Below are 18,829 nucleotides of genomic sequence, written 5' to 3'. Positions count from 1 at the left end.
AGCTATGACATCGAGAACAGGCTTGGTTTGCCAATCATTGACGGCTCTCCGCCCGCGGGTCGACGCTACCGCCGGGCCCTGCCCCACTTACATACCGTTTGGCTTGTAGGTGCAGGTTGCAAGGGTTCAAACGCATAGAATCAAGTCATAGAATTACAGTGAAATCACTTATAGTGCGCGTTCTCTGCATACAACATGCTACGCTGCTTCATTTTGAAGAAATCTATATACTTGGCTTTGCCAGCAAATCACACAAAAATGGGGTATAAACAACAACCAGCCACATGGGGTATTTGTCGAAAACGCGCACACGGCAACTCCATTTATAGCAGACTCTCGTATTTGTCCAAACCTTGCTTTTGGGTAGCTTGAGGTTGATTTTGAGGCTGGCTTGGGAATGGCGTGGGCGTCGTGTTCATATTTAGCGAGGGAGCTCTAATCGCATTGTTTGCACCCATACCGCCTGGAGGACGTGGTATGGGGAAAGCGGAGTAATTGGAGGCTTGCTGTGACAATGATGCGGAGTTCGGCATAGGGGCATTGCCCATCATGCCAGAAAATGAGGCCATAGATGGGCTAGACCTGTTTGCTCCCTGAGATTGGACGTTCCATGTTGACGAAGTTGGCTGCATCGTTGGGAAAGCGGGGACTGCAGGGGACGTTTGGCGCGCAGGTTCAAGGGGCGGGAAGGAGCCGAGTTTCTGATCGGGAGTAATGGAACGAAAGCCAAGCTGGTTAGAAGTTTGGTTGGAACCCATAGCATTGTTCGTAGACCACGAAAATGCAGGCGACAGGCTCGGCCGCTTCGCTGCAGATGGCTCGGGCTCCGTGCTGCCCCAGAGATCAACATTTTGACCATTCGAGGGTGCCGCATTCTTGCCAAGAACAAGGCGTTCGAAGTTGTTTCTCGTGCTGTCTGTATCGGGTGAAGTCAGGTCTATGGCCGACTCCGCGAGGCTATTGGTGCCATTCTGGAATCCACCAGAGTCCCCACCGGACGAAAGCTCCTGGAGTTTCCGCGTCTGCTCCCTTTCGATTTTAGTGGAGATGGATTTGATCAGAGCCATAAACTCGTTGAATTGCTGGAGGTTCAGGAGTGGGCCGAGACTAAAACTCCAGAGAATAGGCAGAACCTCGAGTGCTAGAAAATCCGAGTCTGCAACCTTCCCAACCTGTCGGAAGACTTTCAATGCTGCCATCATGACCGAAGGCTCCTTTGTTTTGATGGCCTTCAGAGACGGCACAAGTTTCTCTTGAATGGTGTATTTGTCCAAGATGGAGGACTTGGCGCTTGGTTTCGACTGAACGGCACCAGTAAGATCATCATCCAGTCCATCCATGTCATTCAAAGAGCCGCCACAGAGCACACTGAAAGCTTCCAGGCCACGAACTTTGATAGCAAGACTGCTAGTGCGACTGAAAGTGCTGGCGATGGGAGGGAACACTTCATTCTTCACCGTGCTGAAGTCAAGGATAGGGAGCATCACGGGAAGACATTTGATAGAAGCATCGACCAAAGAATGCGTCGGCGAGTCCATTCCAAGGCGGATCAACGGAAGTATGTCTATTTGACAAAATTTAGCACCGCGTCGCAATTCTTTTCGTTCAGGAAATCTTACCATCTTTAAACTCCATGCCTGAACAGTTGTCCGCAATGAGTTTCATACTTTCTAGTACGACCATAAGACCAGCATCTTTCTTGGAATCGCGTTCTTGAGTTCCTGGTTTGCCTGAGCCTGTGCCAAACACCTCTTTGAGACGGGGCATTATTTTTTCCGGCAGAGCACGACGCCCGTTAGGAATCCGTTGCAGGATCCCGAAGACATTCTGCAGAAGCAGGGGAAGGAGTTCGCGATCCTTCATTTCATCCAATAGTGCACCCAAGAGCTTTCTCTCTAGCACCGAGGCAGGGAAGTCGGGGAGAACACGGTGTAGCCCGCGAAGGAATTGAGATTTCTCATTGGCATTCTTGGCCGGTAAAGACTCCAAGAATCGAATCGTGGATACCAAAACATTATCAAAATATTGGGACTGTTGGAACTCCCTAGCATTCATGCGCTGCGCTGGTCTTCGGGTAATCAACCTTGGCAAGACGTGGGACAAAACATCACGAGGGATAGGCTGAGTGCAAAGAAAGTTGTTGCTCTGAGAAGGAGTAGTCGACGAAGAGCTCAAAAGCTTCTTGTAGGTCGTCAAATTCGCGTGGGCTTGGAGAGGGGAGACATGGGGTGAATTATAGAGAGCAACAATGATAAGACCCAAGGAGAAAAGATCTGCAGCAGCTGACACATTGGAGTCCAAAGCAAAATCCGGAGATGTGTAGTCCATGTTTAGCTGTACCGAGGCTGGCAGCCTTGGGTCTTGGTAGAGAACCTCGGAGACCGCCAACGGGGGGAGCGACGACCGGGTTTCGGAGGAATCAGGAGGACCAGAAAACCCTAGACCGGATATCTTCCAATCAGATTTGGAATTGATATAGATGGCATCTGGATTCAGATTGCCATGTACCAGGCCCGCAGACTCATGAAGAAACTCCAGGCCCTTTGCGACCTGGAGTAAGCCCTTTGAATCTCCAATTCATCGATCTCCAAGTCCCTCCTTCTTCGAGTTCCATCGGCCTCCTCAACCATATAACGGCTTGATCGAGGACCTGCGCCAGAAGAGCCTTCCTGCTCATTCCTATCCAGCAGCAGCCCCGATAAAGAGGCAGTTAGGTGCTCTGTTGCAAACATAAGACCTCCACTGCGCGTTTCCTCAACCGGCTCCAGCACCTGCAGAATGGATGGATGTCTCAGCCGGGCCAGGTTGCTCGCTTCCCGCTTTAAACGGTCAATCACATCTTCCTGTAGCTTTTTCGAAGACGACCCCGAGCGGGAACTAAATCCACCTGATCGCGGCTCGAGAATCTTGCGGTCGAAGATGAACACTGACGCTGCAGTCCCCGTGGACTTTTGCTTTGCATCGTGAATTTTCCAGGGGCCAGAGTAGACTGTGGGGTTGGGGGAGATCTGGTAGTTTGCGGAGATGTTGGAGCTGAACGATTTCAGCGCGTTGGAGAACATACTGGACCTAAATGCACCGAGGGAGAAATGATCGGGCGGGTTCAGGCGACGTTGAAGCGTTTCACAGTGTGGTGATGCCTAGGGGACCGGCGCAAGGCATGACTCGAGCTGTGTACCTGGAAGAAAGGAATAGTATGCCCCCGGGTATCGACTGAGACTCGGCAGCAGCGGCGGGATCCTCAATGCGCGATCGAGCAATCGAGGGACAAGGCGCCTGTGATTCCCATGAAGCTCTACCGGGGCAGCGATAACAATGTTCCTATCGTGGGGCGGGTCACGTGTCATCATCTCCAACGTGAGATGTGGGGATTACGTCCGTCGAGACCGACTCAGCATGCTGTACTCTGTACTAATAATGCCATGGACCACTCCGACATGAGGATTGTCGACATCCGTCTGCGGAGGCATATAAAAGAGTTGAAGAGGCAGTGAACTACGAGGTAAAGTCGGACGCGACCATGAGCGTTGGAATGAGCTTTGAGAGCTTGGGCTCTGCCACCGGCGGTAACCATATTTAAAAGGTGTTGTACGCTGTATATAGTGTGCGAAGCTGTAAAAGCGTTAGCTTGCAAAGAAACAGACCCTCTGGCGTGGCTTGCGAGAGGATATTTGATTCCAGTCATAGTTCTGGGATAAACCCCTGAAAGAGAAACTCAAACGAAGCATGCATGACCATAGAGACCGATCTATGTCTATGTCTAAGGATACCAAGGCCAACCTCGCCCAAACATACTAGAGGCATGAACCGTTTCAATGAACTGCTCCCGCTGGTAAGGTAACCCCGCGCTTTGCTGCGGCATTGGACGGTCGCTGGACTGAAAGCTCAAGCCCCCAGTTGATCCGAAATCGGCGGAGTCTAGCAAATTTGGGGCTTCTGATTGGTGCAATTGAACAGGAGTGGATGACTCATACAGTTTGAGGTGGGCGGTGAGTCTGGACTTTTCGCCTCGGAGTTGTGCTTCACCTCCGCAGAATAATGGCGGTGGAGTCATCTCGCATTTAAAAGCCGCCGGTCGCGCCCTTATCTTACCCTCATACACCAGCATTGACTGACATCACTCGCTCAGCCATGAAGTCTCTTCAGCAATTGACCCGCCGGAAGGCGTTGAGCGGTCTTAACACCCTTCGCCTGTCCTCACAGACCTTCGCATCCAGCCGATCATGGCAGAGGAACTTTGGCGTGACTGCGTCAGCCGCTTCCCAGCTTGCTGCTCTGGACGCCTCAAAGCTGTCTATTACCAAGACGACAACCCCTAAGGAGCTTACTCCTCCCAAGGATTTGGTGTTCGGAAAGACCTTCACCGGTAAGGATATTCCGATGGTATACAAGTTCAATCGCTAATTGAACTCCACCTAGATCATATGCTCACCGTCGAGTGGACCGCTACTGACGGCTGGCACTCACCTCGCATTGTGCCCTACCAGAACCTCAGCCTCGATCCAGCCACTTGTGTCTTCCACTACGCTTTCGAGTGCTTCGAGGGAATGAAGGCATACAAGGATAAAAACGGAGGAACCCGGCTGTTCCGCCCGAACAAGAACATGGAGCGCCTGAACAAGTCTTCTGCGCGCATTGCTCTCCCGACTTTCGACGGTGACGCTTTGACCAAGCTCATTGGGGAGTTTGTGAAGCTTGACGACCGATTCATTCCGGAGTGTGTGATATCCCTGGTTATCGGCATAGGATCATTTTTGCTAATTGTCATCTGTTAGCGCCCGCGGTTACTCTTTGTACCTACGCCCCACCATGATTGGGACTCAGAAGACCCTGGGTGTCGGCCCGCCAGGATCCGCCCTTCTGTTCGTCATCGCTAGCCCTGTGGGGCCTTACTACCCTACCGGCTTCAAGGCTATCTCTCTAGAGGCCACAGACTACGCTGTCCGTGCTTGGCCCGGCGGTGTTGGTGACAAGAAGCTCGGGGCCAACTACGCACCTTGCATCCTGCCCCAGCTCGAGGCCGCATCCCGTGGCTTCCAGCAGAACCTGTGGCTGTTCGGTGAGGAGGAATATGTGACCGAGGTTGGCACCATGAACCTGTTCATCGCCCTGAAGAACAAGGAGACTGGCAAGAATGAGCTTATCACTGCTCCTCTTGACGGCACCATCCTCGAGGGTGTCACCCGAGACTCTGTGCTCACTCTTGCCCGGGAACGACTCGTGCCCAAGGGCTGGGAGATCTCGGAGCGCAAGATCCGTATGTCCGATGTTGCCCAGGCTGCTGAGGAGGGCCGTCTGATCGAGGTTTTCGGTGCTGGCACCGCAGCCATCGTCAGCCCGGTGCGGAACATCAGCTACCGTGGCAAGCTCGTGGACTGCGGTCTGAAGGAGCATGAGGAAGCTGGCGAGATTGCCTTGCAGATGAAGAACTGGATTGAGACTATCCAGTACGGAGATGAGCAGCACCCCTGGAGGTAAGTTGATTCCCCGAGTGATGAGATGGCATGAACACCGTGAATGTTAACTCCTTGGCAGTTACGAGATTTAATTGTAGATGGGTACATTTCCAAAATCGAGGACTGGGCGTCCTACATTGGGATATAGTTTTGATACTACTCAAAGACCTTGCCTCTATTCTGTGCATTTGTGGCACGTGTTTTTCAGGCATTGGTGCTGTACAGAATCTTTGGGCTTTTCTATATTTTTGGTTTACCGTTGGCTCTAATGGTCCCTTTACACGGTTTACAGCGGCATGTAGAAAGTTGCTCTTCGTTTCGGGTTTATTATTCAGAGCATTTCAATAGCAGCTAGACATCCTTGATCAAGCTTCTCTAATTTCTTTGAATGAGCAAGCCCATCGTCCAACCCAAATTTACGAGTAATCCCGTCGCCGGACTCGTAGCGTGTGCTCCCTTGACCCCAGCCCCTTTTATGCATTATCACTAATATCATTTTGACCTGGTTCAGCGGCTTTCGCGGTACCCCACATCCATAGCCAATAGGATGCGCGTCCTTGCGAGCACTCCGGCTATGCCAGTTAGTCCAGGATCCATTGTAGCCGGGCCTTGCGAGTAGGGCTTCGAAAGTTGGGAGAAAAAGGGCGCGCTCTTTTTCTAATGGTCGTTCCCTAACTGATCTAACAATGAAAGGTTCTGAAATTTCCTTCACAGGACTACCTAACTAGCTTTATATGTCGTAACAATGGATCGAACCAAGCAACCCCTGATCCTCTCTGGAGTAGACAACAATCGCCGTGCTGCACTGACTGTTTTCAACGTATCTGTCGATGTTAGCAATTTCCACATCATCTTCTTGAATACACCAGCATTGTGACCTGAAGCATCAAAATCGAAGTCTCATTGACATTCCTGAACTCGTTCCGGATCTTACTCATCCCTGGAGCTAGGAGCAGCCATTCGGACATCTCCGCGCGACTGAGCTTGACCTCGCCCGATATCCCGGATTTTGCATGTGGTTCTATAAGTATGGGCCTTTATAGCCTGCAAGTAAGTTATGGGTTGGAAGATTCGGGACGGCGTTTCAATACATATACTATGAAATGGATATAGAACGGAAATAACAAAATTCAGTATTGAGCACAAATCAGCACACCCAGGTCATGTCACAGCCCCTGCGAAGGAAAAAGACATTGTCCCAAATTGACATCAAAGGAACATACTTTCAATTCCTCTCCACTCGCACCTCTTCCTTGACGCGAATGCCACGATTGTTTTTCCCATTCCGACCGACAAGAACTTCCTCATCGCTGCGGTTATTGCGAGAAATATACAGCTCGGTGTTACCATCGTCTTTAACTGTGAACGCTGTGTTATTTTTTGCCAGGTTTTGCATGCGGAAGCGGGATGTTTCATTGGACTCGTTATGTTTAACATATCCGGCTTCCGAGCTGTCCAAATCCGAGCCGTGTACGAGGACGCGATAGAGGGGGCGGACGGTGGGAATGCCAACACAGATAAGAGTGACGGCAAGTTCGACTGCCGACCAGATTATCAGGTCGACCGTATCCTCTAAACAACAAAGACGAAAATAAGTGGAGTTCACGGTAGATGATTGTTGGATGGGGTGCATTACCGGTGTAGTTTGCGCTGGACAGTCCGCCCAGGTCGATAGTTCTGATAATTCCACATATGCAAGCTCTAAAGGAGAAGGTTAATTCATTTTTAAAGTGAACAGGGTGTTGAACAACGCACATAAAGCCCAAGCTCAAGCTGATCGCGATGGTTATCTTCTCCTTGAACTTCATATTAAGCTTCCAGAGGAAGATCCACGGAAGGAGAGCAAAGTAGAAGTCCACTGCAGCACACCAGGCTAATGGAAGCGACGTTAGCGATACCCCAAGTTGAGAGAGGATTCTCGAAAGAGAGAAGGTAAACATACATCCTAGCAAGATAGAAAATGGGGTGACCGTGACTACGAGACGTCCAGGGACGCGAGGGTCATATATGGATTCGGAGGGAATCTTCTGAACCCAGAATATGATGGCCGTCATCACCGACACAACCGAAAGACTGACCATCGAGAACCAAATGGTAACGCGATGCCATTGCTTGACAACAATGCGGAGCAGGAAGATTCCTAGCGATAACTTCGCAATAGCCATTCCAAGCACAGCAAATGTCTGCCCGATCATCTCGTTGTACACGGCTTTAACAGCCATATCCATTTTTAGATTGCTGATGGGTTGTCCAAATCCATATACGCCTGCAATGGTGATAAAGATTGTGTACAAGAGCAGGAACAACTGGAGCCCTGTCAGCTTTTCATCGTCGTGCCATCGGCTGTCGTGTTCAAATGAGCCATAACTTACCCAAGCCAGATTGAAAACATGGTCATCTTCTCCGAGGGCCTTGACGATATAGATTCTCGTATAGAGTCGTAGGGGGACAAGAATAAACGAGATGAACGTCATCACCCACATTACTGCGACAGCACGAACACCTTTGCCAGCCAACATTTTCACAGTGTAAGGTGTTTCAAATGAGAATGTATCAAAAAGTGCTGAATATTGATGGGCCACGGAGCTTGCCGCCGTGAGAACAATGCGTGAAAACCGATAATGGGACCACCAGGCTACAAATACACAATGATGCCGTCAAAAGAACCTTTCACAATGGCAGTAGGGAGTGAAGTCTTGGTAGAGACTCTTGTGAGCTGTCGAAGGTCATTTTCGGATCCTTCACATCAAGCGCAAGCGAGTATGGGGAGGTGAAACGGGCCATTCAAGCTTTTGGTGTCAGTCATTTCCACTTCCAGCACTTTACACCGCTTCATTCTACATTGGCCTACATTTGGCCCAAAAAACCCATGCTTTTTGTTGCTGGGTTCGGACTTTTGCGACTCTTAACTTGGAAAGGCGTCGTTGGTGGCGTTCACACGGGGCTTCAAATACATGGCTATGCGTGCTTTTGGTAAAATTGATACGTGGGCCTTTGCAGGGGTACAATAGATGGGTATTCGACAGGTCAACTGTCAAAAGAGGGACTACCCGCGGAGGAGGGTCGCAACGTGCCGGTTTCCATGGCCAGGCCCCGAAATCTAGATTTCTGCTTCGTGATAGGCCCGATCATCACACAATCACATTAACCGCCCCAGCATTGGACGTATAATGTCTGGGCGTACTTTTGGATCACGGATAGACTCCACCCGGAAGCATCCAGGCGTGGCAAAACGGAGCAGCTAACTCTGATCAGGCGTCGGCTTTTTTTCTTTTTTAAGATTCCAGACCGAGACCCATCCTTCGAGCTTGAAAGATCGGCAACGTCATAAGAACACGAGCTAGGAGACGGGGATCTCCAGGAGTAGCTCGGGGGTCTGTGTTATGTGTAGTCCAAAGTACCTGTGAGTTATCGAATGCACCTCTTCCCACATCGTCATAACTATCAACTAAATTAATTTCTTTTTCGGAAAATTCGATACATTCCCCTAGTGCTTAAGTAAAACAGACATTTGCTTCCAATGGTAGCACGGTTAGTAATTACTATCCTATCTGGATGGAAGTTACATTGTGCCTGACCTTCCCGCCGCCCAAGCCTCCCCCTCCCAGCGCGATCACGGGTCTATATGGAATTTGGTATCGAAGTCGACTCGCATTCAACTGAGAAGGAGGAAAGTGATAACACCCTTATTATGGCTTCTTTACTCTCATCACTTGTTGTGATTGAGGCGGTTGGATAGCGTATCATGCATCCAAGTTCTGTTTCTCATCTATGCCCGAGCTTTTGCATAGGGCCTGTCATAAGCTCGAGTCAGTCGAGCGGAACAAAAGCTATCAGGTCATCCGACTCCTACAGAGAAGGGTGCCGGTAAATGCCGTCTGGTAGGAGTCGTGTTTGCTCTCTAGTAATGAATGAAGGGTTGACTATGTGTGTAAAGAAGGAGAAAGGAGGACGTGCACTTATAATCTGAATATTAAAGATCACTGGAAAGATCAACAGGAAGATAAAGCGAGAGGTGGATGAGGATAGAAAAAGGTTCATTTGCGTGAGGTTAGGGGGCTAGAATCGATCTATCGATAGCGCCTGTTTGTTACCGTACCTTGGTCTACGTGCCGCGCAATGTACTTGATGTTTGCAGCTTCTCGATTTACGTAAATTGTGGCTTAAGCAAAGAAGGTAGGAGTTGGTTTCATGTTAACAATACTTTCACATGACATGTAACTCAGGATATCTCGCATTCAGGTACTCCAACCCCAAATTGACCAGTAGAACTTTATTTATTTGCCTGTTGGTTTCAAACGCTATGTGCCTGCCGTCTTTAAGCACTCATCCGGCCCCTCGATTCAACAATGACTGTAATACCGATAGAGGCCGCATCCAAGTCTAATCTAAAACATCAAGGATCTTTAATTTATAATACACTCGTCCGAGAAGTATGTTTTCGCGAAAATTTATCTCCTTTGATGGCGGCGAAGTCTAGCAGTAGCTGTGGAGACGGTGAGGCTAGTCTGATTAATTCTCAAATAAAGGTGCAGACCCGCAGTAACGATTTAAAACTTCTGTTGATTACAAGAAATTAGCCGAATGGGCGTCAATCTAACGTCTGTTTTCCCGCAAACCCCTAATGTCTTCTATTCTCAGCAACAGGAGCTCGGGTATCCTTTAAATTGACGACAACGCTGTTCCGCTTAATGCTGGCCTACTGGATTGACTATGCGTTGAACTTTTACCGTAGTCAGATTCATTGACGGGTTCCCGCTATTCTTCCAGACAGTCTCTGCCCTCGATATTCTTATCATCATGCCATTTTTACCCGATAGCCCTCGTTAGCTTATGTTGCACGAAGCCTCTCCAGACAGAGGCACGACTTTGATGGCCCAAATTGCGGAACAAGCCAGAAAATGATCATGTTGTCCAGAAGGGAAAGTCAGGGCAAGAGGTTCAAAAGGCCTTGGGAAAGAGTTTCTGGTCGTGACTGCTCGTGGCTCCGGGAAACACCGGAGTGTATGAGTTGTGGAAAGAAGTAAACTCATTCAATCCGCGAAGTTCGTAGGCTCTGCCAATGCCAGTGTACCCCAAGTCAGCATGACTAGGATCTGTTCTTGCTCTTGTGTTTTCTCGATGGATTACCCCTGTATAGTGTTCATCCATCGGCATCTCTCAGTTTAGCCAATGCAGCCGCAATACCTGCATCCAGTTCTTCTGTCGGTTGGTTTATTTTCAAGGAACCTTCAGCCGGGGCAGCTGCAGCCGCTGTTAGCCGGCTCTCCGCCAACACTGACCGCAACACTGCCTCGTCCTCATCTTCATCCATAGCCATAAGCTGGGGCCCATTTTGGGCTTTCGGCGCCCTGGTCTGACTCTTGGGCCCGGGGGCCGAGGCCTTCTTGGTAGTTTCCACCCGGAAGTCTTCCCGGACAGCATTACACCACTGCTGGACCTTCTTCTCACCCCAGCCAGGGACGGAGCTGATCTGCTCTGGCTGCCCATTCACAGCATTCTGTAAGCTCCCAAATGTAGATATCAAGCTGGCTGCATCGGACTTATTGATGCTCCGTGGTGCCGTAACAAATTCGACCAAAGACTCCTTGTATGATTGTGCTTGTTGTGTGCGAATTGCTGTGGGCTGTGCGTGTTCGGAGGACTTGTAGAGCTCGAGGTAGTGTGCGGCTTCGGGGGCGGACCAGCAAAGCATCAGGGTGAGGTTATTGATTATAGATGTCTTCGACAGCTCCTTCAACGAGTCTTCATGGTTGGGAATGTCCACCATGACCAGCACGATGCGCAGGTTGTACTTCCCGGCGAGGAGTCGGAGTCTCGAATAGATGTATTCAGGGTGTAAGCGGTGGTACTTCAGAGAGAGAAAGAGGGCGCATGTTGTTGCTCCTATTACATAATCTGCTGGAATATCGGCATACTCCCATGGCAGAAGCTTGATGTGGTTCAGGATTGGATTGCCCTTCTGTCGCGTAGACACGAGGATTGCAGAGGGACCTGATCGGTTTGGAAGCGCCTGTGGTTTCGGCTGTTGCACTTTGGGTTGGTCGCCTGATGGTGTTCCAGGATTGGAATATCGAGTATCAGCCTCGCCATCCCCGCGAGATTGCGACCCTGAGTCGTCTCTGGATCGAGCGTCCATGGTGGGAGTTGGGCTGTGAACTGATAAAGCTCGACCGGAGCTTATCAGAGCCCGTGTGGACAACTCTTCACCGCCCAAAGGCGCAACATCCTTTTCTGCCGCCAATTTTTTTTATTCGTCTCTATTGCCAAAAAGAAAAACGGTCCAGCCTCTGCAATCTCACCATGGCTGAGCCGTACAAGAAACGCCGACTCTCCGAAGAGGATACTTCTCAAGACTCCGATACCAAAATGGAGGCCACCACAACCAAAGCCTCCGCAGTGCCGGGCTCGAAGCAACCTAACAAGACGCTCTTCGTCCGATCGCTTCCCGCCTCCGCTACGACAGAAGGCCTCGCAGAGTTCTTCTCACAGTCCTACGTGATCAAGCATGCTACTGTTGTTTTGAATCCGGAGACCAAGGTTTCCAAGGGCTTTGGTTTCGTCACATTCGCCGATCTCGAGGACGCCCAGAGCGCCCTGGAGGAGTTGAATGGTTCCAAATTTGACGGCAAGAAGATTCGTGTCGAATATGCGGAACCCCGTCACCGTGAGATCGACGAAAAGCTGGGCAGGAGTATTCCCTCTGCTGCTGCGCTCAAGTCCAAGCAGGAGCGGGAAGATCAGAGGCTGCAGAATCAGCCGCCAAGGCTGATCATCCGCAATCTGCCATGGAGCATCGAGACCACGGAACAACTGTCTCGACTCTTCCTCAGTTTCGGAAAGGTCAAACATGCAGTTCTTCCCAAGAAGGGCGACAAGTTGCAAGGTTTCGGTTTCATTGTCCTGAGAGGCAAGAAGAACGCTGAGAAGGCGATTGAGTGGCTCAACGGCAAGGAGATTGACGGTCGCCAATTGGCTGTCGATTGGGCTGTGGACAAGGAAGCTTGGGAAAATGCAAAGGAAGATAATGAGGAGAAGGAAGAGGGGAAAAGCAAAGCCAGAAGATGTGGATATGGAGGACAAGGAACATTCCGAGGAAGCCTCTGGCGAAGAAGCTTCACTGGACGAAGACGAGGATGACGATATGGAGGATCTGGCAGATCTGGAGGGCGATCTAGAGAACGGAGGCGAGGATGAGGAGGAGGTGAAAGACAAGGAAGACGAGCGCACGGAATGCACCATCTTCCTCCGCAATCTGCCCTTCACCTGCACCAACGAGTCACTCTACGAACACTTCTCCCAATTCGGATCACTTCGATATGCCCGCATTGTCGTCGATCACGAGACTGAACGGCCTCGAGGCACTGGCTTCGTATGCTTCTGGAAGTCCGAGGATGCCATAACTTGCGTCCGCAACGCCCCGAGGACAACAGAGATGCCGACTGGAGACAAAGATCGCTCCAAGCCAGCACTGAAGCATTCCGTTTTGCAGAATGAGGATGCTGACCCGAGTGGAAAATACACAATGGAAGGCCGTGTTCTACAGGTTGCCCGTGCAGTGAACAAGAACGAGGCTACGAGACTGGAAGAGGAGGGCGTTTCACGCCGCCTGGTGCGTGACAAGGATAAGCGCCGCCTCTACCTCCTGGCAGAGGGCACTATTGCGTCGAACACTCCTATGTATAAGAAGTTATCTCCTTCTGAGATTAAGATGCGCGAGGCCAGCTTCAAGCAGCGCGAGACCTTCATCAAGAAGAATCCTGCTCTGCACCTCAGTCTTACTCGTCTTTCCATCCGAAACATTCCCCGCCACATCACCTCGAAAGACCTGAAGCAACTTGCGCGACAAGCCGTGGTTGGCTTTGCCACGGATGTCACCAATGAGGTACGCCAGCCGCTCTCGAAGGAAGAACAATCCCGCTTCTCGGAGGAGATGAAGGAGCAGGATCGCCTGCGCAAAACCAAAAAGCTGGGTATCGTCCGGCAAGCCATGATTGTTTACGAGACGCGTGAGGGCACCAAGGTTCCGGAGAAGGGTGGTGGTGGCCGCAGCCGTGGCTACGGTTTCATTGAGTACTTCACCCACCGACACGCCCTGATGGGTCTGCGATGGTTGAACGGCCACGCCATCGACATCCCGGCGAACAACGACGAGGAAGACAAGGATAGGAGGAAGCGCCTGGTCGTTGAATTCGCCATTGAGAATGTGCAGGTCATCAAGCGCCGTAAGGAGCTGGAAGAGAAGCAGCGACTCGAGAAGGAGAACGACCCTGAGGAGAAAGACCAGAAGGCCGACAGTCAGGACGACAAGAAGGGCACCAAGAGGAAGCGCTCAGGCAAGGGTAAGGAGGGAGAGGGCGAGGGCGAGGGAGAGCGGGATGGAGAGGAAGACGAGGACAAAATTGCCAAGCGCAATCGGATTATTGCGCAGAAGCGCATGAAGCGGAGGGCCCGCCGGGGCAAGGCGTGATGATGTGCTGTCTATCTGGTCCTGTAAAGAACGATAGGCGCTGTCCACGGAAGTTAATTTTTTCTTGTTTGTATCTAAGGAGCTGAGCTAGCTTGCGCGATACCACCACATTGGAACTATAAAAGCATTATGATTGACAGTCGACTCGCGTAAACTCCAATCCTTGACCTGCGGGTATACTTCGTATAACCCACTCCCCAATAGAGCCTCTTAAGTGTTTTTCGCACCCTCGACCTTGCCGACGACGTTGTAACGCTTGCTGAAGAAGGTAAACCAGTCCTCCAGTACGGTCTTCTCCTTGTCCGCCAGGTCATACCACTCAGGCACGCAGTCCTCGGGCTTCAGCGAGGAGCAGGCGAGAGCACGAGAGGCGTCCTTGCCGGCGAAAACTAGACCAATATCCCAGTGTTAGTGGAAACGTGCTGCGCAGTGGAACCCCTCCATGCTGGGTTGGCTGAAGCTCACCGCGATATTGCCCTGTCGGCCCATAGGCGGCATTCCGGGAGACGTCGAAAACAGTGCCCTTGATGGCGACCAGAGTTGGGTGGCTGGGGTCAGTGCCTATGCGCGACGCGCAGTGTCAGTCGAAGGCCGCAAACCAGACCGAGGAATGCGGGGATACCCTACCGTCACACTTGGCCAATTCTTCCAGGGAGATGGGGTCGTCCTTGGGCGGATCCAGCTGGACCGGCACCTTGGGTGTGAAGCGTTCAGACATTGTGGCGGCTCTAGAGGAGTGATTGAGGTGGAGGTCGCAACTTTCAACCCCGAGGATAAAAGATGAATGGTTGTGGGGTCGGCGGATACGCCCGGCAATCGGATGCTGACGACTGGCCGCTATGATTGCCCCGGCTCCATACTAATGACTTCGTGTAGCCTGAATGTAGATCTAATTCGATTGAGGAGATAACAACTGTATCATTGATTGTAACCACAATATTTGGTAGAAACTCTGCCAGGAGAGCCCCAGTAGACTGATATATTTTACCGACGATAGCCCGCTCGACGTTGTTACTATTCCCTCTGAGCTCCCCCGCATGACGTCAAGCCACGCGAGGCTAGTATTCGTCCTCAAAAGAAGTCTTCGAGTGGCGTGCATCAGACGATGACAAGGGATATCCATCCTATCTTTGACGCAAATCAGCCCTGAAACCAAGTCGGAGGTCCGGTTTGCCCAATCTCGCCTCAGCAAGTCTGTTCAAATACACAAAACATCCAAACTCCTTTATAACAATACAGGATGTCCTCTCCTGACCCTACTTCCCACCTTAGCTCAACACGACCGGCCGAGCAGGATACGGTGCCTCAGGGCCATTATGAGCCCAAACAAGATCCTGTCAAGGCCGACGTCGTTCACCATCTCTACTTCGAGGACAACGACAGCTTCTTTCCACCTAGCTGGCTTGGGAAAGACACGGCGCCATCGGAGCGCAGATCACCGAATCATAGCACCAGTCATGATCCCAAGAATTAGGGGAAATCACACGGAAACGAACGTACAATAGTCTGATTTGTCGCCACCTGAGTTTAGAACAAAGCTATTTGGTTGTGGTTCTTAATCGAGTCATCTTCGTCGCTGATGTATACCACTCATTCCATTTGACCAACTTGCCAGGTTATATATCTTGCCTAGCATACTATATATCAACTGTGCGTTGCTGACAGGCTCGTGTACTTCAAACTGCTACCTACTTGGACCTCGGCAGCGTTTAACACTCCACTATTCCCCATTGCCAAGACATTCCCATTCAACCATGGCGCCCCTGTCGCCTAGAGATTAAGTATAGGAGTAATGCAGTAATCTCAGGTAACAGACCAAACAAATGTCCATCGTGCAATAATGCCGATCCTCAAGCTTTCCTAACTACCGTAATCTAACACTTCACTTATCAGCGAGCGTTCAACCCATCGTAAGGCAGACTGACCTCTCGGAGGGACTCCATGTGGGGGGTACCGCGGCCTGTTAGCGAGACAGACTGCGGGGGGCCGCATTCTGATTTGCTCCTCGGGACGGCCTGTCCCTCGGACTATGCCGATTTTCAGGTTACGCCGTCGACAAGATTCGTTTCGGGGAATATTGGATAGACTGCCAAGCAATGGAGGGCAATTGCCAAGATGAGAAAATATTTTCTTTGCTTGGCCCTTTCCTTCTCTCTCGTATTTCTGACCGCATGTTCTTGCTATTTATATTGTGATCAATCTTCCCTTTATCGTCGGGTGGATCAGATCGGCCGTCAAAATGTCAAATAAGAGTCTCCAGCAGGGGCCTGGCTCTCATTCGCCGATTGCTGCTGCTATCCAGCGCACCGAGCCGCCCGGCGGCTTTCCCGACCCCGAGGGGAAGCCGATCAAGGTTCCTGACAAGGGTGTAGAGATCGCCGAGAAAGACTCATTGGGCAATCGAGATGTTTCAATTGATGGTGGATCCATGAATCCGACTTATGACCACACTTGGCGTAAGCTGAAACCCCGTCATCTTCAATTGATTGGCATCGGTGGTACGATTGGCACGGCATTGTACGTGCAAATCGGTTCCAACCTGCGTACCAGCGGCCCCGCAAGCTTGTTTCTCGGATTTAGTATTTGGTGAGTTCAGATTGCGAACCTTTATTCCCTTTACCTCTTTGTTTCACTGTCTGGGTTGGACCAACGAATCCTATGGGGGATAATGGTATACAATGTCAACGGCGAGTCCGATTCGCAACCGACTATAAGCCAATGAACAAAAGAAGAGCAGCGCAGAAGCACGACGAAGCAGATTTATGAGATTTTCAACCGAACTACAAGGGTCGTAAACAGACACCTAGGCAGTTGACCGCATCCCGTGCAACACAATATCGACATTTCTGCCATCTATACAACTACTCCCATTTGCCCCAATGCATTTTTTCAAACCCTAACTCGGCTGATCGGATGCCCGAATCCCAACGCAGCCTTTGAGCCCTCCATGTTCCACCAATTTACTTGAATGGTTTGAATCTTATACTTTGATTTCCTAGGAGTTGTGTGATCTTGATCATTACCGTTTGTACGAAGCACGCTGTTCACCCGCCCATCCCACTATTTCCTTCTTAAGCCACTAGCAGCATATCAGACCCAAGGCAACTGAGATCCCATGATGCATCATCTCCACCAAGCGCCTGCATACAATCATTTTCCCCTTATGACTGCTTGACTTGGAATTCATTTATGACTCTTTGTCTCTTTCGATGCTAACTACTGCAACCTACAACGTTATCTAGGTCTTGCAGAGATGGTCACCTACCTACCCATCTCCTCACCATTCATTCGATTTGCGGGCCGTTATGTTGACGAGGCTCTCGGCGTCGCGGCAGGGTACAATTTCTTCATTTTCGAAGCTGCGCTTGTCCCTTTCGAAATTGTGGCAGTCAGCCTGATCGTCAATTACTGGACAAGTGCAATTCCAGTTGCAGCGATGAACGTAATCGTTCTCGTACTATACACGTATGTTCAAGACCCCCCATTCCGAAACGTGCATGCTGACACCTACATTGCCAGTGCGCTCAACGTTTTCGCCGTCCAGTGGTACGGCGAAGCAGAATTCTGGCTATCCCTGGGCAAAGTACTGCTCAGTGTCGGTCTGATTTTCTACACCTTCATTGTGATGCTCGGTGGCAATCCACTCGGGGACCGATTTGGTTTCAGGTACTGGAATGAGCCTGGCGCTTTCGCAGAATACTATAAAGAAGGGGACATGGGCAAGTTCCTCGGCTTTTTGTCTGCGCTTATCGCGGCCAGCTTTACTATCGCCGGCCCGGACTATGTGTCTATGGCTGCGGGTGAAACAATCAACCCGCGCGTGGTGCTGCCCAAAGCATATAACGGTGTGTTCTATCGGCTGACGGCATTCTTTGTGCTGGGTGTCCTCTGTGTCGGCATTTTGGTCCCGTACAACGACAAGACTATGGCCGAGGCTTTTGATAACGACAGGCCTGGCGCTGCGGCCTCGCCTTATGTTGTCTCTATGGATAGATTGCACATTCCTATCCTGCCGCACATCGTCAATGCCGTCGTTCTTACTGCTTCTTTCAGCGCAGGCAATAGCTATGTCTACTGTGCCAGCCGCAGTCTGTACGGTCTTGCGCTTGAGGGCAAAGCGCCGCTGTTCTTGGCGAAATGCACAAAGAAGGGTGTGCCAATCTACTGCGTTGCTGTGGTGCTGTTGATTGCGTTATTGAGCTTTCTTCAAGTGTCCAATGGTGCGTCTGTAGTTCTGAGCTGGTTCGTCAATCTAGTATGTATCTGGTCTGATATTCTCTTTTCATCCAACATGAACATCTAACAATAGAGTACTACAGGTCACTGCCTCGCAGCTAATCAACTTCTCCGTTGTCACATTCACCTATATTCGATTCAAGAAAGCCCTCGATGCGCAAGGTGTTTCTCGCCGTGCCCTGCCATACCGTAGCTGGTTCCAGCCCTATATTGCCTATGTTGCTTGCACTGCCACCACTATCATGGCCTTTGTCGGCGGTTATACGGTTTTCTTACCTGGTCACTGGTCCGTTCCCACGTTTCTCTTCTCATACACCATGATCGGTCTGTTTCCAGTACTCTACTTTGGATGGAAGATCTGCCATAAGACCAAATTTTTGAAGCCGGAAGAGGTGGATCTGGTTTCTGGCTTGGCGGAGATCGAGGAGTATACTAGGGACTTTGTCCCTGTTCCACCGAAGTGAGTTCTGAACCCCCAAGGTCGGATTTCATTGGCTAACATATCATTCCAAGGAGTATTGTCCACAAGTATGCCAACATGCTGTTCGAGTAACACCGCCAAACAACTTACTCAGGATGATCTGTTCCAATGACATATCATCACGAAGAGAAGATAGAAGATATGATGATTGTGATGATTCATGACCGAGTTCGATTGAGAGACTAC

At 50.6% G+C, this 18,829-nt stretch overlaps 8 protein-coding genes across 8 annotated transcripts; 4 read left to right on the top strand and 4 right to left on the bottom strand.

Moving 5' to 3' along the window:
* Nucleotides 1-323: 323 nt before the first annotated feature.
* Nucleotides 324-3,062, bottom strand: N7482_002287 (putative protein kinase Scy1; the record flags this gene model as incomplete). The annotated part of the gene is made up of 3 exons (XM_056684412.1): nucleotides 324-1,564; nucleotides 1,620-2,486; nucleotides 2,522-3,062. The coding sequence occupies 3 exons, from the start codon at nucleotides 3,060-3,062 to the stop codon at nucleotides 324-326; spliced, it is 2,649 nt and encodes an 882-aa protein (XP_056548018.1).
* A 1,069-nt stretch (nucleotides 3,063-4,131) lies between these two features.
* On the top strand, nucleotides 4,132-5,548 carry N7482_002286 (branched-chain amino acid aminotransferase, cytosolic; the record flags this gene model as incomplete). Its single annotated transcript, XM_056684411.1, has 4 exons — nucleotides 4,132-4,366; nucleotides 4,420-4,717; nucleotides 4,776-5,474; nucleotides 5,536-5,548. The coding sequence occupies 4 exons, from the start codon at nucleotides 4,132-4,134 to the stop codon at nucleotides 5,546-5,548; spliced, it is 1,245 nt and encodes a 414-aa protein (XP_056548017.1).
* Nucleotides 5,549-6,681: 1,133 nt separating this feature from the next.
* N7482_002285 (uncharacterized protein) lies at nucleotides 6,682-7,975 on the bottom strand (the record flags this gene model as incomplete). The annotated part of the gene is made up of 3 exons (XM_056684410.1): nucleotides 6,682-7,028; nucleotides 7,093-7,329; nucleotides 7,399-7,975. 3 exons carry the CDS (start codon nucleotides 7,973-7,975, stop codon nucleotides 6,682-6,684), a joined length of 1,161 nt encoding a protein of 386 aa, XP_056548016.1.
* A 2,624-nt stretch (nucleotides 7,976-10,599) lies between these two features.
* Nucleotides 10,600-11,595, bottom strand: N7482_002284 (DNA repair protein RAD10; the record flags this gene model as incomplete). The annotated part of the gene is made up of 1 exon (XM_056684409.1): nucleotides 10,600-11,595. The coding sequence occupies one exon, from the start codon at nucleotides 11,593-11,595 to the stop codon at nucleotides 10,600-10,602; it is 996 nt and encodes a 331-aa protein (XP_056548015.1).
* Nucleotides 11,596-11,759: 164 nt separating this feature from the next.
* Nucleotides 11,760-13,926, top strand: N7482_002283 (mRNA-binding ribosome biosynthesis protein NOP4; the record flags this gene model as incomplete). Its single annotated transcript, XM_056684408.1, has 2 exons — nucleotides 11,760-12,522; nucleotides 12,557-13,926. The coding sequence occupies 2 exons, from the start codon at nucleotides 11,760-11,762 to the stop codon at nucleotides 13,924-13,926; spliced, it is 2,133 nt and encodes a 710-aa protein (XP_056548014.1).
* Nucleotides 13,927-14,136: 210 nt separating this feature from the next.
* N7482_002282 (putative progesterone binding protein) lies at nucleotides 14,137-14,644 on the bottom strand (the record flags this gene model as incomplete). Its single annotated transcript, XM_056684407.1, has 3 exons — nucleotides 14,137-14,315; nucleotides 14,392-14,487; nucleotides 14,554-14,644. The coding sequence occupies 3 exons, from the start codon at nucleotides 14,642-14,644 to the stop codon at nucleotides 14,137-14,139; spliced, it is 366 nt and encodes a 121-aa protein (XP_056548013.1).
* Nucleotides 14,645-15,166: 522 nt separating this feature from the next.
* Nucleotides 15,167-15,400, top strand: N7482_002281 (uncharacterized protein; the record flags this gene model as incomplete). The annotated part of the gene is made up of 1 exon (XM_056684406.1): nucleotides 15,167-15,400. One exon carries the CDS (start codon nucleotides 15,167-15,169, stop codon nucleotides 15,398-15,400), a length of 234 nt encoding a protein of 77 aa, XP_056548012.1.
* A 765-nt stretch (nucleotides 15,401-16,165) lies between these two features.
* On the top strand, nucleotides 16,166-18,715 carry N7482_002280 (putative general amino acid permease (Agp2); the record flags this gene model as incomplete). Its single annotated transcript, XM_056684405.1, has 6 exons — nucleotides 16,166-16,512; nucleotides 16,926-16,954; nucleotides 17,169-17,391; nucleotides 17,446-18,181; nucleotides 18,246-18,622; nucleotides 18,676-18,715. 6 exons carry the CDS (start codon nucleotides 16,166-16,168, stop codon nucleotides 18,713-18,715), a joined length of 1,752 nt encoding a protein of 583 aa, XP_056548011.1.
* Nucleotides 18,716-18,829: the final 114 nt, after the last annotated feature.

The sequence above is a fragment of the Penicillium canariense genome, assembly GCF_028826845.1.
Source record: "Penicillium canariense strain IBT 26290 chromosome Unknown utg000001l_segment0_segment0, whole genome shotgun sequence".
Classification (NCBI taxonomy): Eukaryota; Fungi; Ascomycota; class Eurotiomycetes; order Eurotiales; family Aspergillaceae; genus Penicillium; species Penicillium canariense.
The sequence above is the reverse complement of the archived record's forward strand: the minus strand, read 5'-3'. Positions and strand labels throughout refer to the sequence as shown.